The following is a 27,094-nucleotide window of genomic DNA, read 5'->3' on the forward strand; positions in this document are numbered from 1 at the left end:
ATGGGGAGGGAGGAGGGAGGAGGGTTCAGGATGGGGAACACAGGTATACCTGTGGCGGATTCATTTCGATGTTTGGCAAAACTAATACAATATTGTAAAGTTTAAAAATAAAATAAAATTTAAAAAAATAAATAAAAATAAAGAATTGCAGCATCAGGTACTTTTGTAATAAGGAATGAGAAGGGTGGGTAGTGAAAGTGTTAGTTGCTCAGTGGTGTCTGACTTTTTGAGATTCCATGGACTGTAGCCTGCCAGGCTCCTCTGTCCATGGGGGTTCTCCAGGCAAAAATACTGGAATGAGTTGCCATGCCCTCCTCCAGGGGATCTTCCTGACCCAGGGATCAAACCTGCATCCCTTTTGTCTCTCGCACTGGCAGGCAGGTTCTTTACCGCTAGCGCCACCTAAAAGTAAAGTAAAGTGAAGTCGCTCAGTCATGTCTGACTTTCTGCGACCCCATGGACTGTAGCCTACCAGGCTCTGAGAAGCCTCTCAGTCCATGGAATTTTCCAGGCAAGCCACCTGGAGCTAACTAAAGAAGCTAACTAAAGACATACAGATGGCTAACAAACACATGAAAAGATGCTCAACATCACTCATTATCAGAGAAATGCAAATCAAAACCACTATGAGGTACCATTTCACACCAGTCAGAATGGCTGCGATCCAAAAGTCTACAAATAATAAATGCTGGAGAGGGTGTGGAGAAAAGGGAACCCTCTTACACTGTTGGTGGGAATGCAAACTAGTACAGCCACTATGGAGAACAGTGTGGAGATTCCTTAAAAAACTGGAATTAGAACTGCCTTATGATCCAGCAATCCCACTGCTGGGCATACACACTGAGGAAACCAGAAGGGAAAGAGACACGTGTATCCCAGTGTTCATCGCAGCACTGTTTATAATAGCCAGGACATGGAAGCAACCTAGATGTCCATCAGCAGATGAATGGATAAGAAAGCTGTGGTACATATACACAATGGAGTATTACTCAGCCATTAAAAAGAATACATTTGAATCAGTTCTAATGAGGTGGATGAAACTGGAGCCTATTATACAGAGTGAAGTAAGCCAGAAGGAAAAAAACACCAATACAGTATACTAACATATATATGGAATTTAGAAAGATGGTAACGATAACCCTGTATACTGAGACAGCAAAAGAGACACTGATGTATAGAACAGTCTTATGGACTCTGTGGGAGAGAGAGGGTGGGAAGATTTGGGAGAATGGCATTGAAACATGTGAAATGTCATGTATGAAACGAGATGCCAGTCCAGGTTCAATGCACGATGCTGGATGCTTGGGGCTGGTGCACTGGGACGACCCAGAGGGATGGTATGGGTTTAAAATTAAAATAAATAAATAAATAAAATATGCTCTAAAAAAAAAAAAAAAAAGAAGAAGTTGCTCAGTCGTGTCTGACTCTGCGACCTCATGGATTATACAGTCCATGGAATTCTCCAGGCCAGAATACTGGAGTAGGTAGTCTTTCCCTCCTCCAGGGAATCTTCCCAACCCAGAGATCAAACCCAGGTCTCCCACATTGCAGATGGATTCTTTACCAGCTGAACCACAAGGGAAGCTCAAGAACACTGGAGTGGGTGGCCTATCCCTTCTCCAGCAGATCTTCCCTATCCAGGAATCGAACCAGGGTCTCCTGCATTGCAGGTGGCTCCTTTACCAACTGAGCTATGAGGGAAGCCTGCAGCTAACTAAAGACCTAGTAAAAGACATTTATGAAGCAGTTGGATTCCTCAGACCCCGTCTTCAACTTTGCAAAACCAAACAGTTGCCCACCCAGGCATAAAACTGGAAATTCCCTGAAGAAGGTTGCAGAAGGTAGTGAGATCTCGATCACAGCTGAGGCAGGGCTGTGGTGCCGGAAATGGGATTAAGTGAAAGCAGGCACAGTGAACGTACAGAGCCTCAGCCCGCTATCTCTGTTTGGCTCCCAAACACCGATGACCAACACAGACGGAGCAAAGTGACCAAGAGGAAGCACTTAAAAATACAGATGTTGAGCATTCCCCCAGAGGCCTGATCGTGCCACTCTACAGTGAAGGCCCACGAACTCAGAGCTTTCTAGTCCTTGAACTTTTAAGCACAGGTAGCCAACCAAGGACCACCAGCTGTCTTTGGCCTCTGAGGGGAGAGAGGTCGGGAAGGCGAACAAGGGTGGAGGGGGAAACAGCAAACAAACAGAAGAAACAAAGACATGCCGAGGGAAGAACTGCATCTAGAGTATCAGTGTCCTCTGAGGTAAGAGACCATTCTGTGAGCGTGAACAGGAGCAGGCACAGTAACTCTAAGGAGGAACACCCGGAGAACAGCAACAAAAGGCTCTTGGAAACAGAGACACAATAGCACAAACAAAGACTCGACAGAAGAGCGGGATCCTGTTAACATGTTAAGAGTTATCCCCAAGAGCATAACATGAGGGCGCAGGGACACAGAAATGGTAGAGAAAAGATTGTTTAAAATAGAGTAACTGTATACAGGAGGTCTGCTATCTGAATATCATACTAGGAGATCCACAAAGAAAGAGTAGAGAGTTTTGAGCAGACATAATTTTCATCAAGGAAATAATTCAAGAGAATTTCCCAGAACCGAAGGAGCACCCAAGTTACCAGACTCAAATTGGCCAGAGTGACAAACATAAATAATTAATTAAAATAATTAATAAAATTTCAGAAATCTGAGGAAGCAGCTTCCAGACAGGAAAAAAAAAACCAAAACAGATAATAGACAAAAGCTCAAAATCAGAATGACTTGGAAATTCTTAACAGAAATATCAGAAACTATAATATTTTGGGAACAATGCCTCAGAATTCTCATGAAAAATAATTGTCCTCCTAGATCTTTATTTCTGGACAAACAAATATAACAGTAAAATAATATTTTTAGGGCTTGAAGGATCTCAAAAACTTATCACCGATCACCCCTCTCTAAGGAAGTTATTAAAGGACAGGCTCCACAGAAACAAGGGAGAAAAACAAATCAGGAAACAAAAGGTCTAACACAGGAGAGGCAGAGAATTCCCCAGAAGCTATGGAAGGGAGATTCAGTATGAGAGGCAGGCACCAGGCAGAGCAGTAGTGCAGATTTGGTCAAAGGTGAAAAGCTCCAGGAGAAATTTCTCAGTGAGGACGGAGTTACTGTATCTGAATATCTGAGAGGGGTCTTAGAGCAGCACTGTCAGCAGGTCTTTCTGTGACATGTAAGGTTCTGCATTTGTGCTGTCCAACACAGTAGTCACTAGCCAGAGCACTGGAAGTGGCTGACTGAGTAGCTAAACTTATTTAATTAAAATTTCAATAGCTGCATGTGGTGAGTAGCTACCATTTTGGACAGTGCGGGTCTAGATAATTTGCAGAAAGTTTGGAACTGAATTAGGAATAAGTAGAGAAAAAGCTAAGCAAATGAACAATTATTAACTGCAGGAAAAGCAAAAATTTATGCAAGAAAAGCAATCATGACTTACTGCATAACTCGGCTCGTTGTAGAATTATATAGATGAAAGAATCTACTGCAAATTAATGATATAACCCAAATTATATTACATATTGGGAAAGTTATTAGGTGGCTTGTTTTATCTTACTTTCACTTACCAAAAAAGGTACAAATACTTTCTCCAGATCAATAATTTTACTTCTCTGCATTTGTGCTAAGTCGCTTCAGTTGCTGTCTGACTTTCTGTGACCCTATGGACCATAGCCCGCCAGGCTCCTCAGTCTATGGCATTCTCTAGGCAAGAATACTAGAGTAGGTTGCCATGCCCTCCTCCAGGAGACTTTGCTGACCGAGGGATTGAACCTGCATCTCTTATGTCTCCTGTATTGGCAGGTGGGTTCTTCACCACTAGCACTAGCTGGGAAGCCCTTTCCTTCTCTACCATGTTCTTAATGGCTATGTAGCGCCTCATTCACTTGGTCTACCAAAGCTTACCGAGCCAGTCTTTCAATGAGGGACACAGGTTCGTTCCAATGTGGAACAGTTACCAACAGGGCTTTAATGGTAATAATTAATACCATGGATCACTGCTTTTTAAAATTTAACTGTAATGAGACAAAGTTTATATACTATTATATATACTGTTGATTCCCTGGAGAAGGAAATGGCAGCCCACTCCAGTATTTTTGCCTGGAGAATCCCGTGAGCAGAGGAGCCTGGAGAGATACAGTCCATAGGGTCGCATGGAGTTGGACATGACTGAAACGACTTAGCACACGCAGCACACATATACTGGTGCATCTATTTTATGTATATTATACATTTCTAGGAGCCTTGATAAACGTATATATCCTTGTGACCACACTACAATCAAAGTAGAGAACGTTTCATCACCTTAAAGTTTCTTTATGCTTCTTTGCGCTAAATCCCACCCAACCCCCACACCTAGGGAAACATCGGTTTGTTTCCTCTCATTTTAGATTAGTTTTGTGTCTAGAATTTCATGCAAATGAAATCATATAGTATGTACTCTTATCTGACTTTTAAAAATTCATTCACGGTTTTGCACAGTTGTTTATTCTTTATTCTTATTATTGCTACTGCTAATCCTTTGTACTGAGATACCACAATTTACTGATCCCTTGACCTGTTGTTGGGTATCTGGGTTGTTTCCAGTTAGGAGTTATTATGAATAAAGCTTCTGTGAACATTTGTGTTCCAATATTCTTGTGATTCCGAAATGCAGTACTTGGATGCAATCTCAAAAACAAAAGAATGATCTCTGTTTGTTTCCAAGGCAAACCATTCAATATCACAGTAATCCAAGTCTATGCCCCAACCAGTAACGCTGAAGAAGCTGAAGTGGAATGGTTCTAGGAAGACCTACAAGACCTTTTAGAACACCCAAAAAAGATGTCCTTTTCATTATAGGGGACTGGAATGCAAAAGTAGGAAGTCAAGAAACACCTGGAGTAACAGGCAAATTTGGCCTCAGAATACGGAATGAAGCAGGGCAAAGACTAATAGAGTTTTGCCAAGAAAATGCACTGGTCATAGCAAACACCCTCTTCCAACAACATAAGAGAAGACTCTACACAGGGACATCACCAGATGGTCAACACCGAAATCAGACTGATTATATTCTTTACAGCCAAAGATGGAAAAGCTCTATACAGTCAACAAAAACAAGACTAGGAGCTGACTGTGGCTCAGATCATGAACTCCTTATTGCCAAATTCAGACTGAAATTGAAGAAAGTAGGGAAAACCACTAGACCATTCAGGTATGACCTAAATCGAATCCCTTATGATTATACAGTGGAAGTGAGAAATGGATTTAAGGGACCAGATCTGATAGATAGAGTGCCTGATGAACTATGGTCGGAGGTTCGTGACATTGTACAGGAGACAGGGATCAAGACCATCCCCATGGAAAAGAAATGCAAAAAAGCAAAATGGCTGTCTGGGGAGGCCTTATAAATAGCTGTGAAAAGAAGAGAAGCGAAAAGCAATGCAGAAAAGGAAAGATATAAGCATCTGAATGCAGAGTTCCAAAGAATAGCAAAAAGAGATAAGAAAGCCTTCCTCAGCGATCAATGCAAAGAAATAGAGAAAAACAACAGAATGGGAAAGACTAGAGATCTCTTCAAGAAAATTAAAGATACCAAGGGAACATTTCATGTGAAGATGGGCTCAATAAAAGACAGAAATGGTATGGACCTAACAGAAGCAGAAGATATTAAGAAGAGGTGGCAGGAATACACAGAAGAACTATACAAAAAAGATCTTCATGACCAAGATAATCACAATACTGTGATCACTCACCTAGAGCCAGACATCCTGGAATGTGAAGTCAAGTGGGCCTTAGAAAGCATCACTATGAACAAAGCTAGTGGAGGTGATGGAATTCCAGTTGAGCTCTTTCAAATCCTGAAAGATGATGCTGTGAAAGTGCTGCACTCAATATGCCAGCAAATTTGGAAAACTCAGCAGTGGCCACAGGACTGGAAAAGGTCAGTTTTCATTCCAATCCCAAAGAAAGGCAATGCCAAAGAATGCTCAAACTACCCCACAATTGCACTCATCTCACACGCTAGTAAAGTAATGCTCAACATTCTCCAAGCCAGGCTTCACAAATACGTGAACCAGGAACTTCCAGATGTTTAAGTTGGTTTTAGAAAAGGCAGAGGAACCAGAGATCAAATTGCCAACATCCGCTGGATGATCGAAAAAGCAAGAGAGTTCCAGAGAAACATCTATTTCTGCTTTATTGACTATGCCAAAGCCTTTGACTGTGTGGATCACAATAAACTGTGGAAAATTCTGAAAGAGATGGGAATACCAGACCACCTGACCTGCCTCTTGAGAAACCTGTATGCAGGTCAGGAAGCAACAGTTAGAACTGGACATGGAACAACAGACTGGTTCCAAATAGGAAAAGGAGTACATCAAGGCTGTGTATTGTCACCCTGCTTATTTAACTTCTATGCAGAGTACATCATGAGAAACGCTAGGCTGGAAGAAGCACAAGCTGGAATCAAGATTGCCGGGAGAAATATCAATAACCTCAGATATGCAGATGACACCACCCTTATGGCAGAAAGTGAAGAGGAACTAAAAAGCCTCTTGATGAAAGTGAAAGAGGAGAGTGAAAAAGTTGGCTTAAAGCTCAATATTCAAAAAACGAAGATCACGGCATCTGGTCCCATCACTTCATGGGAAATAGATGGGGAAACAGTGGAAACAGTGTCAGACTTTATTTTTTGGGGCTCCAAAATCACTGCAGATGGTGACTGCAACCATGAAATTAAAAGACGCTTACTCCTTGGAAGGAAAGTTATGACCAACCTAGATAGCATATTCAAAAGCAGAGACATTACTTTGCCAACAAAGGTCTGTTTAGTCAAGGCTGTGGTTTTTCCTGTGGTCATGTATGGATGTGAGAGTTGGACTGTGAAGAAAGCCGAGTGCCAAAGAATTGATGCTTTTGAACTGCGGTGTTGGAGAAGACTCTTGAGAGTCCCTTGGACTGCAAGGAAATCCAACCAGTCCATTCTGAAGGAGATCAGCCCTGGGATTTCTTTGGAAGGAATGATGCTAAAGCTGAAACTCCAGTACTTTGGCCACCTCATGCCAAGAGTTGACTCATTGGAAAAGACTCTGATGCTGGGAGGGATTGGGGGCAGGAGGAGAAGGGGACGACAGAGGATGAGATGGCTGGATGGCATCACTGACTCGATGGACATGAGTTTGAGTGAACTCCAGGAGTTGGTGATGGACAGGGAGGCCTGGCATGCTGCGATTCATGGGGTCGCAGAGTCGGACACGACTGAGCGACTGAACTGCACTGATTCTTGTGACTGTATGTCTTCATTTCTCTTGCATAACTAGGAGTCAGATTGCTGTACCACATAGGAAGCATATATTTAACTTTATAGGAAACTGACAAAATGTTCTCCAAAGTGGTTGTACCATTTAACATACCCACGAGCAAGATATGAGAATTCCAAAAGATCTACATCCTTGACAACACTTGGTATTCTCAATTTTAATTTTAGTCCTTCTAGTGAATGTAGACTAGTATCACATTTTGGTTTTAGATTTGCATTTCCTGTCATGACTAATGACATAAAGTATCTTTTTATGTCTTATTTGGCTATTGGTACATATTTTTTGGTAAAGTGTCTGTTCATATTCGTGGGCATTTTTTTTAAATGGGGTTGGTCTTCTTGAGTTGAAAATAATCTGTATAAATATAATCTGTACATATAAAAATCATATATTCTGAATACAAGTTCTTTGACAGATTTATGTAGCAAGACTATTTTCACTCAGTTTTTAGCTTGCCTTTTCATTTTCTCAACAATATCTTTCTGGAAGGGAAGTTTTAAATTTTGATAAAGCTCAATATATCAATGTTTTTCCTTTTATTGTTAGTGTTTTCAGGGAACTGCTTAAAAACATTTTGTTGGACATTTTGTTTCCTCCTGGAAGTTTTATAGTTTTAGCTCTGACCACCGTGGTATTAAATTAGAAATAAAGAACAGAATAAAATTGAGTAACTCACAAATATGTGAAAATTAAACAACATACTCCTAAATAACCAATAGGTCAAAGAAGAAATCAAAAGAGAAGTCAGAAGATTATTTGAGATGAATAAAAAAGAGGATACACCCCCTTTTTTTTTTATTGGGTTGTTTGTTTTTTTGATACTGAGCTTCATGAGCTATTTGTATATTTTGGAGATAAATCCCTTGTCATTTGCTTCGTTTGCAAATATTTTCTCCCATTCTGCAGACTGTCTTTTCGTCTTGTTTATGGTTTTCTTTGCTGTGCAAAAGCTTTTAAGTCTAATTAGATCCTATTTGTGTACTTTTGTTTTTATTTTCATTACTCTAGGATTTGGGTCAAAAAAGATGTTGCTGTAGAAATCAGAAAGAGAAAAATATATTAATGAATATGTGGAATCTAGAAAAATGGTACAGATAAACCTAGGTGCAGGGCAGGAACAGAGATGCAGATGTAGAGAACAGATGTGTGGCCCTGGGCTGCGGGAAGAGGTGGGATGAACTGGGAGACCGGGATTGATGTATGTGCTCTGCCGTGTGTAAGACAGGAGCTCAGCTCTGTGCTCTGTGGTGACCAAGATGGGTGGAATGTGGGTAGGATGGGAGGAAGGAAAAAAGACAGTATATATATACATATAGCTAATTCACTTTGTCTACAACATTGTAAAGCAACCATGTGCTGTGCTGTGCTTAGTTGCTGAAGATAGAACAAAAATATTGCTAAAGCAGGGCTTAGAGGGAAATTTATAGGTATAAATGCCTCAAAGAACCTAAATTTCCAACTTAAGACACTGGAAAAGTGCAAACTAAACCTGAAAACAAGCAGAAGAAAGGAGATAAAGACTATACTGGAAATTTGTGAAATGGAGAATATAAAAACAAATATAGAGAAAATTGATGAATCCATAAACTGCTTCTTTGAAAGATCAACAATATCAACAAACCTATAGCCAAGAAAATGAGAGAAGACTCAAATTATGGGATTCTCCAGGCAAGAATACTGGAGTGGGTAGCCATTTCTTTCTCCAGGGAATCTTCCTGACCCAGGGATCGAACCTAGGTCTCCTGTATTGCAGGCAGATTCTTTACCATCTGACCCACCAGGGAAGCCACTGAATTAGAACAGCAAAAATTACTACTGACTTTACAAAAATATAGGAAAGCATTATAAAGAGGTACTATATAAATCCCTTGTCATTTGCTGTATATGTCCGTAGAGATAAATGAAATAATAAATTCCTAGAAAGACACAAACTACCAAAACTGGCTCAAGAAGTAATAGAAATCTAAATAGATCTATATAACTGAAGAGACTGAGTTAGTAAGTTTAAAGTTACCCACAAAGAAAAGCCTAGGCCCAGATGCCTTACTTTAATTTAAAGAAAAATTGATCCCAACTCTTCACAAATTTTCCCAAACAGTAGAAGATTGCTCCTAACCTAATATTACACTGGTTTTAGTATAATGATAACATTGTATTTCAGGTTATTACAGGCACTTTTTTTAAACCAAACAACACTCTCAGTCTTACTCCTTTAAAAACAACAACAGCAACAAAACTTACTTCTTTTAGGCTAGGCTTTAGTAACAGTAAAATCCAAAGTGTTACTACCTGAGACTATTCACTATGCTTTTCTTCTGCTATTATACACACACACACACACACACACACACACATATACACACACCTATATATCAATATGGACTTCCTAGGTGGCTCAGTGGTAAAGAATCTGCCTGCCAATGCAGGAGCTGGTTCGATCCCTGGTTGGGAAGATTCCCTGGAGAAAAAAAATGGCAACCCACTCTACTATTCTTGTCTAGGAAATCCCATGGACAAAAGAGCCTGGCGGGCAACAGTCCATGGGGTCTCAAAAGACTCAGACATGACTTAGAGACTAAACAACAACATCTATCAATATACTCTTTTTTTCTTTATGTAAAAGTGATACATACACAGCTCATCAGAGTGGCTATTCCTACTTACAACAGGAAGGAAATAATTCTCTGATATGTTAAAGAGTGATTCATATATGAAAAAAAGATGACTTATATGACTGATGGGAAAGTCAACCAACTTTCATTCCTTTTCATGGTTAACAGAGGATAACAATTATATTCTGTAATGCAGAACAGAAAAATTAGTTGAAAAAAAATGTCCTATTAGACAAAAAGAAACTTTGTGAAAAGGACTATAGCCCTGTGATAAAGAGAATGATGTGTGGTTTTGAAGTCTGAATATTTTCTGTAGATAATGAGCCTCCTCCAACGTTTTCAATAATCAACTCCATTTCCAAGAATCTAAGATATTCTTGCCAACACTACACTGTATCAGACAAGGCATATATGCTTCATGAGATGTAATGATATGAAAATCACCAGCCTATACCTCAAAAATTCAAAACTTAAGAGTTCAGTGGGAGAAAATAGGGTTTGGGGTGAAAAGGCTCTTGTTTTAATCCACTGACTAGAATACATAGCAATTCTAAGGAATTTCAGAAAATATCTTTCTAGTCCACACTTAAATGGTACCATTTACTTGGGCACAAATATACTTTACGTTCTAATTTCTCAAAAACAAATCATTTATACTTAAATCCAATGTGTTAGCACAAAAGGTAAGAAATGGCCTTCACACAGGGTAAAAAATGCATTCAGGTAAGCCATATATTGTTATGTGTATTCTTTTGTGGAATTCATCAAGAAGAAAAAGCAACCCCTTCTAAGGGTACAAAGACTCATAAAGAGCTCACAAAATTAGAAAATTACCGCCTGTAGATCCCCACTTAAAAATGGATAAAAATACAAATTCCCAAAGAGCTTTCTTTTTAAAATTATTTATTTCTGGCTGTGCTGGATCTTCATTGCTGCTGGGGCTTTTCTCACGTTGAGGCGAGTGGGGGCTTCTCTCTGGTTGCAGTGCACACACTTCTCATTGCGGTGACTTCTCTTGTCACAGAGCACAGGTTCTAGAGTGGGCTTCAGTGGTTGCAGTATGCGGGCTCAGCAGTTGCATCTCCTGGGCTCTAGGGCATAGGTTCAGTAGTCGTGGCACACGGGCTTAGTTGCTCCACGGCACGTGGAATCTTCCCAGACCAGGGATGGAGCCCGTGTATCCTGCGTTGGCAGGTGGATTCTTTACCACCGAGCCACCAGTGTCAGTCACTCAGTCATGTCTGACTCTTTCAAACCCCATGGACTGTAGCCCACCAGGCTCCTTTGTCCATGAGATTCTCCGGGCAAGACTACTGGAGTGGGTTGCCATTCCCTTCCCAGGAATTGAAGCAGGTCTCCTGCATTGCAGGCAGATTCTTTACCATCTGAGTCACCAGGAAAGCCCCCCAAAAGCTTTAATGGCTTAATAAACTAAGAACATCGGTCTCTACAATTGACATGGTACAACATTAGCTGGCTCTCTTTTTATAGCTGTTTGGATGTGTTAGTAATTACTAGAGTCATTTAAGAAGCTTGGGTTAACTACCTGTATTAGAAAGAAGTACTTTTCCCTCAGGATTTAAACTTAGCATAAAATTTTTTAAAAATTCTATATCCACAGGTTATTGTCACCATACAGATGAGTTCTTTAAAGAAGAAGCTTGTCCAAGAGTCTCTCTCTAGGGTACATGACTATTGCTATCTACCCAGCTGACTGCAACAGAGAGAACAGGCCCCACTTCACAGAGTACTGTGAGGTGACAGACACTGTGTTGTGGCCCTTACTACCTAAGGCCTAAAGCTCAAAACAGCCTGCGAGGAAGGAAGACCTGTCCTGAAGATGTGGCCAAAGTAGATGAAATGATAAGGACATATTTAGAATAGGATTTTTCAGACAGTGCTACATAAACCTGTTTTGTCCTGGGATTCCTTGGTCTCTTTACTTGGGTTCTGTGTCCTATTTCTCAAGTAGAGTTTGGTTTTGAGAGTTCTTATCATTTAAGAATTTTTAAATTTCAAGTTTGTCTCTTTTCATCATTTCTGATCCATGACCAAATTATGGTCTGAAGTATTTCAGATACAAAACAGAAATGGTAACCAAAAGGATGTGAGAAGTAAGAAGAAAATAGGAGCTGAACACATTCCTGATCAGGCTGTTTGGTAAAGATTTAATGCAATACAAAGATAAGGAACCTGGGAGGAGGAAGAGCATGTTTGGTTAGAAGTTGAAATTCCATTTGATGGTGAATTTGAAGTATTCACCAATTTGAAGTATAATAAATATGTCTGCATATTGATGGAGAGGTCAGTTTGGAATAGGGAGACAAAACCAAACCAGAGAAACAGAAGAAGACAAAGATGAATGCAAAACATGAGCAAAATAGAAAAACAAAGCCATAGAGATCAGCACAACCAAAAGATGACTTTGAAGAGAGAAGTAAAAAAGTACTGATTTGGGTCAGTATAACCCAAGAAAAACAAATGAGGCACAAATAAATACCAGATATAAAAATAGGGAAATAACTACAGAAGCAGAAGTGATTTTTAAAATTATCAGACCTCCATGAATAATATCATACCAAAACATGAATACTTGAAGACACGGGAGAAAGGTCAGTTATTTATATTTTTGGTGTGATATTATTCATGGAGGTATCTTGTAATTTTAAAATTCACCTCTGTTTCTGTAGCTATTTCTCCTTGTTAGAGGAAAAATATAGAGTACATCTCTATAAACTTTAGAGTGGAAAAAATTTTTTAAATAAAAACTGCCAAAGATAGCTGAAAAGACTGATAAGTTAAACTATGCTAAAATTAATATTCTATTCATCACAACACACCATTAAGACAGTAAAAAGGCAATTCATAAAGTTGAAGAGATATTCACAATACATGTATCTGACAAAGGACTTATGTAGAATATATATTCAGAACTCCTACAAATTCATAAGAATGAAAGACAAACCCAACAGAACCCAACAGAAAAATGACAAAAGACTTAAAAAGAAATTTCACAAAAGAGGACATCCAACATGGCCAAGAAACATATGAAAAGGTGCTCATCTTCCTTAGTCATCAGGAAACTGCAAATTAAAACCACAGTGACATACCACTACACACCCACCAGAATGGCTAAAATTAAAAAGATGGAAAATGCCAATGGTTGGTGAGGATGTGGAGCAACCAAAACCTGCTGATGGAAGTGTAAGTTGACACAAGCACTTTGGAAGTTGTTTTGTAGTATCTATTAAAGCCACTCATATCCTGTGACCCAGCAATTCTACTCCTAGCAAATCTACTCCTACCAGAAATGTGTATATTTTACTAAAAAACATGTTCAGAATACTTGAAGAAGTGAAAAAATGTCTCACACTCCATGATTCCACATCTACAAAATAAAAAACAAGAGAAACTAACCTATTCTAATAGAAGCCAGGAGAGAGACTCTAATAGAACAGTGACTGCAAAGCAGGACTGAGTTTTCTCAGAGTGCTGTACTGTTGTGTTTCTTGACCTGGGAGCTGATTTCCATGTGTTTTCAGTAGGGCTGAAATAGGGTGAGGCAAGCAAGACGCCTAGGGAGCTGCACTGAAGGCGGCACTCTCTCCTACCTCCCATCCCAGTCCTTAGGTTCAGTTTGTGAATATTTATTGAGCTGTATCATTATGATATATGGGCTTCCCTGGTGGTACTAGTGGTAAAGAATGTGTCTGCCAATGCAGGAGACACAAAGAAATGCAGGTTTGATCCCTGGGTCGGCAAGATCCCCTGGAGGAGGACATGGCAACCCACTCCAGTATTCTTGCCTGGAGAATCCCATGGACAGAGTAGCCTGGTGGGCTAGAGTCCATGGGGTTGCAAAGAGTCAGATATGACTGAGCATTTGTGCAAGATATATATTATGACGTATGTTGTTTTCTGTATGTGTATTATACTTGGGTTTTAAAATGTAAAAGGAGTGTGGTCTACCTGACCCCACAAATAAAAATTAACTCCAAGTAGAATAAAAATTTAACTGTAAAAAAAAACCTTAAACTTTTATAACAAAACAAACGAAAGTATCATAAATGACCTCAGATAAGGAAGGATTTCTTAACATCCAAAAGCACGTTAGAGGAAAAGTTTGACTACGTTAAAATTAAGAACATCTCTTTAGCAAAAAGGAGCTTAAAGAAAGTGAAGAGATAAGCCACAAACCTAAAAAAAAATACTGTAACATAAATAATGGAAACAAGTTATTATTTAGGATATATATTTTTAAATCAATGAGGAAAAGATAAATAACCCAATAGAAAAATGCATAAAAGTCTTGAATAGTTACTTTATATACATAAAAAACCACAACAGCCAATACACATGAAAAGATGCTTAAGCTCATTAATAATCATGGAAATGCAAATCAAAATCAAATCATTTACATCCAGCGGTTAGGCAGAAACCATAAACATGGGTAATACCAAGTGTGGTCAAGGATGGCAAGCACCCCCTCCACTGGTGCCGGAGCACAGACTGGCACAACCATTTTGGAAAACAGTTTGTCACTACCTAAGAAAGCTGAGAATGTGCAAGCCCTAGGACTCTTGGGAACAGTCCTCTGAGACGCTCTTGCATGTGTACAAGGAGGTGTATACATGAATGTTTATAACAATTACAAAGAGAAAGAATGTCTATCAAGAGTACAATATCCTACAGCAGTGAAAACGAATGCACTCTAACTTAGGGCTATCCGTAACACTTGTACCCCGGTCATCAAGAACTTAATTATACTTACAGTGAGTATGAATAAACACTTAGAATATTTTTAAATGTTTAATATGCTCTTTTAAGATAAAGAAAATCCCAAATTTTCTAAGTTCATGGGTACTTTTTGTAAAAAGAAGTATATTATTGGGTTGGCCAGAGAGTTTGTTTGGGTTTTGCATAAGGTGCTATGGAAAAACCCAAACAAAATCTTTGGCCAACCCAACAGAAGGTCTATCTTTCCCTCCTAGCCATGGACAGTTTCATTTAACAAAGTCTATTTCCTTCTTGAACATAGTGCTTTTTTAGAATAAAGACTTGAGGTCAGGGGCTAGTTTTGTTTTTGTTTTTATACCCAGCACACTCCACTGGACGGTTATACTGTGATACGAGCTGTGCGGGAGCTGAAACACTCAGCTGGGTCTAACCAAAGCAGCAGAGGGGCACTGCGGCTTTGCCTTACCTCAGTGTTGCATTCCTCCTCCTCCTCATCGCAGTCGAGACCCTGATGCGCAATCTCCGTCGTGCCGCTCTCCTGGAAGAGGCTGCTCTCCAGATCAGACACTCTGGTGGCTTCGGTTGTGACTTTTACTTTCATGCTGTGAAAGCCAGTGGAGACCATTCCCACTTGAAGGTTTACAGGCTCTCCTTCGAACAACAGGAAGTGCGAGCTTAGTCCTTCTTTAAAGCCAGGGGGCTGGTAATCATTTGGGGTCACTGCAAAATGGAGAGGGCAGAAAACCAAGAAAACTGTGAGTTTCAGGAGAACAAGTCAGGTTAGTCTTTTATGTGTAACAACAGCCATCTCTTTCAAAGGCTTGCCAAAATCCTTCTGTTTATCCAAAATACTACTTCAGCACTAAAGAGGGGATTTGACTAGAGGTCTGCACCTACCTGCACTGTAGTAATGGAGTGTCATAGTCAGTATAACATCGTTAGGAAGGGGTCCAAGGTTCTGCATCAGCATGTACAGTTTGCGGATCAGCAGAACACTGGCTTTCTTAATATCTTCACTGTTCGTCCCACTTTCGAAGCTTGTGTTACTGCTGTAATCATGTAAGAAAACAGCACACTTTTCAATCACATATAATATTGAAAATGTATTTCAAAAAGAACAAAAATTTTTACTGTATGAGCAGATAAATATAAACTAAACACAGGACACTCTTGAGACTATTTTAGAATGTAAATCAAAGGAGTTATTGCACTTTTTGCAATGTATGTACAAAGGGGTTCTTAAGTAACAAGTTCCCTTAAGGCATTTTAAATGTGACCTGATTTTTTTTTTTATTTGATTTATAAATGACCACATAATTTAATACTGAGAACAATGGACTTGACATTTAATATTGGCTCTGTTGCTACCTAGCTGAATGACTCCGGTCAAGTCACTTAGACACACCAGGTCAGTTAGCTCCTTTGTGAGATAAGCTTACATGTTTCTACACCTCTCCAAATTAAATCGGTCGTCATCTCTGGCCTTTGTACCATCTGGGTATCTCTCAGAGGCATCCCTTTCTCACTCTTGCATGGATTATCACCATGACTGACTATTCTTCCTGTTTTCCTTCTTGTTCACACTGCAAAACATTCTCCACACCACTCTAATACGTATTCCTAAAAGGAAAATCCACTCGTGTCACTCAAGTCTTAAGTTTCTTATATTGTATCCATTACTTTTCATTGAAATTCGAGAACAGTGTGTGTACAATGGCCTTTCACCAGCCACACCCTCACCTCCACCTTCATCTGTAACTAGTCCCCGATTCCTTCTTACTCCCATGCGTTGTGTATGCTGTTCACTCTGCTTATACTGAGCTTTCCCACTTGTCTTCCTGACACCCGTGTGTCGTCTCTTCAGGAAGTCTTCTCTGGTCATGCCTACACCTCACCCCTGTGCCCTCTAGACTGAGTGGCTGCATTTTTCATCTCCACAGTACTAAGTTTGGTGCCCAACCCCAGTAAGTACTCAATAAACATTTGTTGTATTGAGTGAATGAGCAAATTGGGCTAAATTACCTTCCAACTCTAAACATTTTTTATTTCTCTCCAAAAACTTCCCCCCGATTAGTCTCACATTTGAGTAGTTTCCAGGAAGGACTATGACTACAATATATTTGTACAATGCCTTTCACGTAGTAAGTACGCAATACTGAAAAATAATCCTTAGTAACTGAACTACTAGAAGTAGTATGAATTCATAAAACAAACATTATTAAGTAAACACATTTGCTCCTTTTTCAGTTCTGAACAACTTAAAGTTTTGTCTGCCAGGATCTAGTCAGTTTGAAATAAGTAACCAGAGGGAAGGGTGATAGCCATGAAGTTCATGGGATCCTCCAGTATACATCATAGTCATGAAATTGTTTGATGTAAAATCATACTCAAGACTTCCTTGTACTGTTTTTTAAAAGGAAAATCATCTTTACTATGTAAGAGGTGATAAGGTAATTTTGTATTAAGTCACCCAAGCAAAGGCCCAGCTTTGGTCTAGTATGCATTACCTTCTCTTCCTGAGTAGCAGAAAGATTTGGCCATTTCTGTTATACTGCTCACCTCTAGATATATGCGCCTTCACGACAAAAGAGATTAATCTGGTTGTCAGTGGCACTTAGATTTGAATTTTAGAGAGCAAAAGGCAGCTGTTTTATGTAAGAGTATATATATGAAAAGCTCTGAACACTCTGTAAAGTATTATACAGATGTTAGCTAATGATGTTTAGTACCTTAATTCTTATTCCTAGAACCTACTTCCTCTTCACATCCTAGTGCTGTCTGGAAATTTTACAAGGGAGAGGATTATAAGGGTATGAATCTTGGAGAGAAATTGTAAAACTTGTAGTAAGTGATGAGACAGAGCTCATCGTATGGAAAATTGAGAATAAGGCCATATTTCTCTTCAGAGTCATTCCTTTCAGAGAGACTCATGCCTCTGAGGTGGAGCTCTCTGCCAGCCAGGGCTTTTCTCCATCCTCCACCCGCCCCACTTCTATTCCATCTCATTAGGAATACTCAGCTCTATCTGAATCCAAAAGCTGGGAGGGGAATGAAACATCTCCATGTGTACTGAGGACCTTCTGAAGCAACTGTCCTTGTCCTTGCTATTTAATCCACTAGTACACCTAAAACTTAAAATTTTAGACTTGATAGGAAAATGCAGTGCTTTCCAGTCTTTTCCATACAAGGATACAATATAGATGGTTGTATTCGTATGACATACGGGGGTAAGCAGATGAGAATATTTGTGTCTACAGGTAAAAAGAGCAGGGGCTTCGCCTATCCCAGTCCCCATCTGGCTGTTCTGAGGGTAGAAAGGATTGCTTTCTTGGCATAGCAGTTCAGAAGCTTTGGGTTAGTGGTTAGATAGAGCCTCACAGAGTTCTTCAATCAACACCACATGCACAGCCCCATCAATATTATTTCTACTGCTGGGCTACCCAGCAGCCACCGTAAAGACCACCACCATCACCACCGCGACCACTAGGTACCATTTACTGTGTGCTTCTTACCTGCCAGGAACTGGTAAAGCTTTACCCATGCATTATAATTTAACAATCACAGCACCCATATGAAGTAGATATTATTAATTCCACTGTGCAGATGAGAATGCTAACATCTGGGGAGGCTGAATATTCTGTACAAAATTATATGACCAGAAATGTCAGAGCTGGGGATCCAAGCTAGATCTTTCTGCCTTAAGAATTAGGACTCTTGACCACTAAACTTAACTGCCTTTCGACCTACTAATATCACCTACAAGGAGAAGAGGGAAAGAAGCAAAGGAAGCCTCTTCTCCCACCACCTTCATCCATGGATTTCAGAAATTTAAACAATTATTACATTCCCTTTTTATAATAGCAAGTTTTTTGTAAGATTATTGGGGAAGTTACAAGAAAGTGTAAGGCCTGTCTCTGGCCTCAAATTTCTTACATTTATTAAACAGATTCTACCTGTCAAAATCCATAGTGGCTCCTTCTTTTGTGTATTTGAATTTGAACTGGTATATCTCAGTCACTTTCTAGAAATATCAAAGGGAAGAAAGAAAGAAATTGCTTTCAGAAAATCTCTGCATTTTCTTATCTAGTAACAGGTGCTACTTATCAGGTGTTACAGGTGTTTTCTTATCTAGTAACAGTATACACCTTCACTGCTTCCCTTCTATACCTCCTACATACTTGTTTGTTTTATAGCATGACATTATTCAGGAGTGATATCTCCAGATAAAAAGATAACAGTTTTTCTCCTCCAAGCTAAAAATGACTTAGATGGCATAGTCTATTGTTACTGCTTTAAAGCTGGAGAAACTAAAGTCCAGAGTCAAGTGTCTGACCTGGCTTTGGTCAGTAACAGTGGAACCAGCTAAGAAACCATTCATTCATGGAACAGACATTTATTGAATGTCTACTTTGGGTCAGGCACTGGAGTCACTGTGGTGAACGTGACAGAAAAGGTCCCTGTTTTTCCGGAGTACACAGACTGTGGGAGAAATGGCCAGTAAATAAGTAAACAAACAACAATTTCAGGTAGTAATAAGTGCTGTAGACAATATGAAGCACAGCCTGTGACAGAGGACGGAAGGGCGAGGTGCTGACTGGGTTGGGAAGGGCCAAGGAAGCCCTCGCTAATGAGGTGATGTTTGAGCTGAGCCTCCTTGACAAGGGTCAGTCCTGCGCAGATGTGGGGGAAGGCGGGGCACCCCAGGCAGAAGAAACAGCGAGGCTAATGCTCTAGAGGAGGAAAGGAAGCCGCCTTCAGGATTACAGAGGAGGCCAAGTGGCTGATGATGAGTGAGCAAAGGGGAGAGTGTAGGAGATGAGGTTGTAGAGGAAATTGTGGTGCCTTGTAACTAAGAGGCTTGGACTTCATTCCAAGTAAACAGGAAGTGAATGGTGAGTGGTATTAAGCATGGGAGTGATTTGCAATTTTTAAAGATCACCTTGGCTATTTTAAGAGTTCAGAGAGGTGGGAACCATGAAATAATTAAGATGGTAGTAATTCAGGGAAGACTACAATGGCAGCAGGTAAACTAGAAAAATTTGAAAAAGAACCAGAGTCTGTGGTATCAGATCTTTTTTTTTTTTACTTTCGTGATCTTGCACTAAAAACTAGAAACCACTGCTATCTGCCAGCTATAAATAGAGACAAACATAAATAAATAAGCTAGAAATAGAGAGGGACAGATTTCCTCGTGAGAGATGTAGTCCATTTAAAATAAAATGATCGCCTAGCAGTTGAAGCTAACATTTGACCCAGATACACATACAGTTGACTCTTGAACAACACAGGTTTGAACCATGCAGGCCCACTTAAAAATGGATTTTTTTTCAATAGTAAATACTACAGCTGTATGTGATACATAATTGTTGAATCCAGAGGATGCAGAACCAAGGATACAGAGGAACTCTGTGCAAGGAGGGCCTGCCATGAATTATGCATGGCCTTCCACTGCATGGGGCCGCCACCCCAACCCCTTCGTTGCTAGATAGTCAACAGTAATCTACCCACAGAGCTGGAGAAGGTGCTGAAGACAGACAGGCAAAGGCTGTGAGTTTAAGTCAGAACACAAAAAAGACTTCCTTCATCGTTTCAGTGTTTTGTTCCTTGACAGTGTGGGAATGGGAATGTTAGATTGATGAGGAAAAAAATCACAACGTTCTTGTTACCTGTTTCTATCTGAGATTTGGTGTCCCATTAATCACAGTCAGCTGGTTCTGGGGATACTGGCTCATGCTGCTTACATTCTTAAAAGACTAATTTGTAATGGAGTTAATTTTAAGATAAAAAAAATTTTCTAGCAAAACAGTCTATGTGAGAAATCAAACCAAGATCAGAAGGCTGCTTTGTGAGTCCAGTAGGAGAGATGTATGAGACTGGAGGAGCCCACAGCAACAGGTTTTCTCCCAACAGGCTAGATACACAACACCCTTCTTCGTGGATGAGGGTGTAGCTGCCCTGTCAGGTAAACAGTGCCTGTTCTTCCTGCCCGCCCGTGTTTCCCAACCAGCTCTAGCTTTTTGATGCTCCAAGCTATCTTTTAATTGTATCAAGAGTAGATCCTGTAGTGGTTGATAAAAAGTTGACACTTTATTTGGTCTGTAGGGCAACTGATAAGAGTCATGTTTGTAATTGTTTTTCACTGTGTGTGTTAGTTGTGTCTGATTCTTTGCGACCCCAGGGACTGCAGCCCACCAGGCTACATGGAATCTCTAGCTCCATGGCATTCTCCAGGCAAGAATACTGGAGTGGGTAGCCATTCCCTTCTCCAGGGGATCTTCCTGACCCAGGGACTGAACCCAGGTCTCCTGCATTGCAGGCGGACTCTTTACCGTCTGAGCCACCAGGAAAGTCCAATTGTTTTACAGAAGATACTCATGCTTAATAACTTCAATCTGTGTCTGATTGATCAAAGAAGGTATATTTACAGCAGGCACTAGTCTCTTCTTAACACCTCATAAAACATTCTCCTGCTTTTCAGATTAATGTGTTGCCTAATAAAGATGAGCCTTTAAGCTGCTCACCAATGGTTTCTATTAATCATACTGAATGTATCCACATGGACCAGAGCAACAGCAACATATAGAGCCTTTCATTCTCCCTCCATGTTCCAACCCACTGGCAAGACTTTTCAGGCCTGTCTCCAAAGCGCATCCCCAGGCCATCTGGTTCTCTTCACCTCCATTCTCTTCACCCCATCCAAGCCAAGACCAGCTCTTTCCATCTGATCTGCTTGCTTCCAAACTATTCCTCCTCCTCCAAATTCATTCTCTGTTCTATGGCCAAAAAAAGTTTGGAAAATGCAAATCAGACCGTGTTGCTCCTTTGTTAATGGTTTCCCACTGCCCTCAGGATAAAATCCGGTTTACCTTGGTCCACTGGCCTGACTCATCTGTGCCCTGCCGACCTCTCTGACCTTCTCTTTTGCCTCTTCCTTCCACCCCACTCACCCAGTTCCAGGCCCAGGGCAGCCTCTCTTGTCCATGAAGATACCTTCCTGCCTTCAGGCCTTCACAAAACTGCCCTCTGGGGTATGCTGTCTCCAGTTGATGACAGTAATCATGATACTTGGGCACTTCCCTAAATGCTCTACATCTGCTCATTCTTACATAGCCAGACTGGGAGCAGGCATTACACCGTTACAGATGAAGCTAGTGAGCAGTAGAGCTGGGATCTGACTCTGGCGTCTGCAGTGTTAACTCCTGTATTGCTATGCCAGTCCCATGCTGTTGCCTTTCACGATCCTGCACAGGGCGGCTCTTCTGGCCACTTAGTCTCAGCTCAAACAGTGGCCCCTCAGGGAGACCTTCCAGGGACTGCTCTCCAATCTTTTTTCCTCCATTCCCACTTGGCACTCTCCAGCGTACCACCTTCTTTTATTTTCGTAGCCGTATGATGTAGCTGAAACTGTCGCTAACTTTTGTTTACTTGTTTATTGTTTACCCTCCTTCATAAGCTTAATGTAAGCTTCCAGACAGCAGGGACCTTGTCTATCCCATTAATTCCTGTGTGTCAGACACATAAGTGGAACCTAATTAATACCTGCTTAATGAATAGTCAGCCAGGATAGAGTTCACATTCAACTGGATTTCATCTTACAGAATTAAAAACGTCTCCAAAAGTATATTGTGGCTAGAAACAGGGACCGTCTGTAGTTCAGTTCCTGCAATGATCTATTAAAAGTGGCGCTGACCACCTCTGGTAGTCACAAAGAAAACCGGATGGTGCAACGCTAAGAGCTGCGCTGTTGTGTCACCTGTGTCCGACTCTGCAACTCCATGGACTGCGGCATGCCATGCTTTCCTACCCTTCACTATCTCCTGGAGTTTGCTCAGATTTATGTCCATTGAGTTGGTGATGCCACCCAACCATCTCATCCTCTCATCCTCATCCAGCGAGCCGGCTCTTCACATCAGGTGGCCAGAGTATTGGAGTTCCAGCTTCAGCATCAGTCCTTCCAATGAATATTCAGGACTGATTTCCTTTAAGATTGACTGGTTGGATCTCCATGCAGTCCAAGGGACTCTCAAGAGCCTTCTCCAACACCACAATCTAAAGCATCAGTTCTCTGGCACTCAATCTTCTTTATGGTCCAACTCTCACATCCATACATGACTACTGGAAAAACCATAGCTTTGACCATACGGACCTTTGTTGGCAAAGTGATGTCTCTGCTTTTTATACTCTCTAGGTTTGTCACAGCTTTTCTTCCAAGGAACAAGTGTCTTTTATTCAAATACAGTAATTCTTTATGGGTCTATCATGTGTTAGGTCACACATCTCATTAATACCCTCACCCACTCTGTAGCATGAATCTGCAGAGGAGCTACACTGCCCTCTTCACTACTTTAGTTACTTTTGCCAGTTCATCTTTCTTGAGGTGGAGCAACCAGGACAAAACCTCAGGTGCAGAAGCACCACAGCTTTGTGCAATGCCCCCAACACTGCTGGTCTCTGGACAGAATAAGCACACTTGTTTAAGCCAGAGGTTCGCAACTGGTGTACCATGACAACTCTTCACAGGAGCACTGCAAATTTTAGTCCATGTGTAACATGCTTTTTTGCTTCAGGTAAATATTAATGTTGTTATTGTTTGTGCAATTCTGCTTAGGGGAGGCTATGCTTCTACCAATATGAGTTAAGAAACATGGTACCATATTAGATAAGACTGTTTATGTGAGAATGGTGTTTTGAGAGTATATAAAAGAGTGAGATCAAAGACATAAATAGTTCTCTCAGTGACTTGATGCTAAAGAGCAATCATGAAACAGTGTAACCCATGGATACTCTCAGGCTATGAGCATCGCTGTGCCATAGTTATACCATAATTATTGCTGAGATGTGTGGAGTCTTTTTGAGTCTTTTCATCCTCTTAAACATGCCACCAAATTATCTAGTAATCAAAAGTGTTCCATGAACACAGAGGTTAGGGATCATTGCTATAGGAAACAATATGTAAGAGTTCAGAATATTTTTTCTAGGTCATAAATGATGGCTCAGAACTTATCATATAATAAGCTGATTTTGCTTTCTAACTTTATTATATATATTGCCTACATCAAATTTCATTTAACAGTTTTCTTCCCACTCTGTAATATTTTTCTGTAGATAAGCCCAATTTTCTAAGCACAGTACTACCTCAAAAAGCCTCAAAAAATTTCAGACTCGGAGTTTCACATGCAGAAGAAAACTTAGTAATTTATTGCATGAAGGAAATGACCAATTTATTAACAATTTATTGGAGATCTTACTTTGGGAAACTTCTCTTCAAATGTACTGGAAAAAAAAACCTGAAAACTAAACTAAAGATAGAGATATACAGAGGTAGCTTAGGCACTGAGGAATTGTTACCCACCTGCATGCACCAGTTTTCTTCAGCCTTGCTCAAACAGCTATTTATAATCTTGCCAAAGAGTGGATAGTAAAGGCTAAAATAATGCTCAGCTTAGTTGTGAAGGTCACCATTTAGGCTAAATTCATAGGCTTAGGGAAAGAAAACTGAAAGCAAGGAAAGGGGAAGAAGAAAGAAAGCTGAGAGGAAAATAGAGGTCAGAATGAGAAGAAAGGAGGAAGGGCATCTCCTTCCATTCCTGTGCTGTGACCTCGGCTGCTGTTCAAAGCAGCACAGGTAACCACCGTGTACTCAGTACGATGACAGTCACTCTGGGGGATAAAAAGAAGACAAGGACCTTGTCCTCAAGAATTCACAGTCTGGCTAGGAAGATAAAGTAATCTATAGGAATCAAGAGTGTTGAATTGTGAGGTCCTGCTGGAAAAGGGAATTCAGAGAAGGAAGAACTTAGTGTGAACAAAATAATCAAAGAGGCTCTCATGGAAGTTTCAGATGAAGTTTCAGACACAAGTTGGCGTTGAGGATGAGTAGGATTCAATAAGCAAAGGGAAGAAATTTACAGAGAGAAGGAAAAAGGTAAAGCTTGGAAATCTATGAGAAGGTCAGAGGGGGAGAATTTAGTTAGTCTTTAAAAAAAAAAGGTTTAGCGTGTTTATGCCCCAAAGACCACAAATAGAAAGGATTCAGCATTAGTCAAAATGAAAAGGAAATGCAGTCTTCATAAATCAGATTCTCACTGTTAAGGTGTTAGGGAATAGGCTTCAGTCCCACTCAGTGTTTTTCCCCAGTACTGCTAGGTAGTTTTTTTAAATTGCATAATAAAAAATTGGTGACATTTATAATAAAACACACAGAAAGAGCTCACTATGAGTTATTTTGCTCATTTGGTAGTCTAGTGACATAATCTATGGCCTCAACTCAGGTAAACATATTTAAATATACATATACTGCCCATCTCTATGTGTTCTTACCTCAGGTTCCTTGGGATTTGTGTAAAGCTATTTAAAGAAAAATAAACAGCATTTAATTTCTGAAACTAGATTACTCCTCACAGAATACATTTGCTATGTGACGAGTTCAGTTTGTGATATATTAATCGAGTACTGAAATACATATATGCATAGATTATATATATCTGGAGATATATATTTCAAGGTAGAGGTGGAATAAGCTCTAATTTTGTGAACACAGACTTTATAGTATTCCATGAACATTGACTATAAGGAAATTGATAGCCAGGTATTTATAATTACTGTAACTGAGCTACAAATAAATTCTAAATAATTGGTTATGGTTTTAAATTTTTAAAATAATTTATATACCTATGACTCTCAGTAGTATTGTCTCATTTTCTTTCTGTTCTTAATGACATATACCATGCTATACCCAGCAGTATACAAAACTTCAAAAAAATCTGCAGAACTTCAAAAACAAGGAACTTTGAGTCTGTAAAGTAACTCAGAAAATGAAATCCTGATAGCTAGTAGATAGAACAGATAGTATATCCTATATATTTCCTCAGTTATTATAATATGCCAAAGAAATATATAGACTGTGACATTTTAGTAAAAGCTTTGATCGAGTTTTTTTTAATTCCAAAATGTCATAGGACAATGAAATTCAGGAAGGATGGGAGAGAGTACACTGTTTAACCTCTCACTTGCCAAAAGACAATGAAGCAGAGGCAGAGGCCTCGTCTTTAAATGCGTACTTACTGTCAGCACTGCCATGCGGAGCTGTAAGAGAAAAGAAACTGTTGTTACTACACACTTGCACCTGTGTTACTGTTTTTCAGTTAAACTATGACGTCAGAGAGGTTCCAAGAATTGGAGTAGAAAAAATATTCAGAAGGTCAGAGAAATGGATACTAATTATCCATTCATCCAAGTGAGTGTCTATTACATACCCAAGGTTCTGCTGGGGAGGGGAAGGATGGAAAAAAAAAAGATAACTATACTTACTCTCTATAAGTTACATTCTAGTTTGGGAGGGAAAAGATACACAAAATAATTCATTATAAGAGTTAAATATGCCATAAGCATCTCTAAAACATTTTGCCCTTTGAAAGGAATCTACTAGAGTTAAAAATCTGAAGTCTGATATGAGTTCTACAAAACCCCTGCCCTCCCTACGTATACATTACAGATCAGATTCTCTCTGTTTGAAAGAATAACAGAATACATAGATACAGAGACAGAATCAAGTCTATCACCAACTTTTAAACACTATGACACAGATGAGAAAATTTTCAGGACCATAACTTCCTATCAAATTATTCACCTATTTCACCCAAAGGACTAAAACTTTAGTGACGCTGTGTGGCCATTTTGGTTACTGCATACAACTGACTTTAAGACTACCCAGTGAAACTCTAACTTACATTATTTAATTAATAGCTCATTCACTCATTCAAAAGTAGAAATGGCCCCTGATCTCAGGGAACACGCATACCAGCAGGAGAGGACAAAAAAAAAAAAACCCACACACATAGGTACATCATCACAAGTGTGTTAATTGCTATGAAGCAGTTAGGTTGTGAACATTAAACAGATGGACAATCTAGGCTGGGAGAAGGGTGGCAGGGGGCCGGGGCTTGTCAAGGAAAGCCTTTCGGAGGAAGTAAATATTTAGGCTGGGACATGAAGGATGAATTGGAATTAGCCAGATAAAGGGTGTGGGGTAGGGAAGAAACTTTTGCAGGAAAAATAATATGTACAAAGGTAGAAGGCACTCAGCATGTTCTAGAATCCTTGTGTGGCTTGAACTTGGTGAACAATGGTGAGAGTGATGCCTTAGAAAGTGTGATCCCTAGGCCAGCAGCCTCAGCATCACTTGGAATTTGTCTGAAATGAAAATTCTCACACCAGAAATTTGGAGGTGGAACCTGGCAATGTGTGTTTTACCAGGCCCTCCAGGTGACTCTGATGCAAGCTAACATTTGAAAACTGCTGCCTTGGATTATTAACTCATTTAATTCTCAAACAACCCTGAGGTAGGTTCTAATATTACTGTAAAGAAACCCTAAGAGGTAGGTTACATGCCAAGACACAGAAA

General features: G+C 40.0%; 1 protein-coding gene across 1 annotated transcript in view; it reads right to left on the reverse strand.

Annotated features, from left to right (window-relative positions):
• HORMAD2 (HORMA domain containing 2) overlaps positions 1-27,094 on the reverse strand; it is a 67,102-nt gene that overhangs the window by 20,316 nt on the left and 19,692 nt on the right. The window contains 5 exon segments of the mRNA XM_070385565.1: positions 15,158-15,411; positions 15,589-15,740; positions 25,012-25,031; positions 25,033-25,038; positions 25,756-25,776. Of these exon segments, the coding sequence (XP_070241666.1) occupies positions 15,158-15,411; positions 15,589-15,740; positions 25,012-25,031; positions 25,033-25,038; positions 25,756-25,776 (453 nt within the window).

This window comes from Bos mutus, chromosome 17 (assembly GCF_027580195.1).
Source record: "Bos mutus isolate GX-2022 chromosome 17, NWIPB_WYAK_1.1, whole genome shotgun sequence".
NCBI lineage: Eukaryota > Metazoa > Chordata > Mammalia > Artiodactyla > Bovidae > Bos > Bos mutus.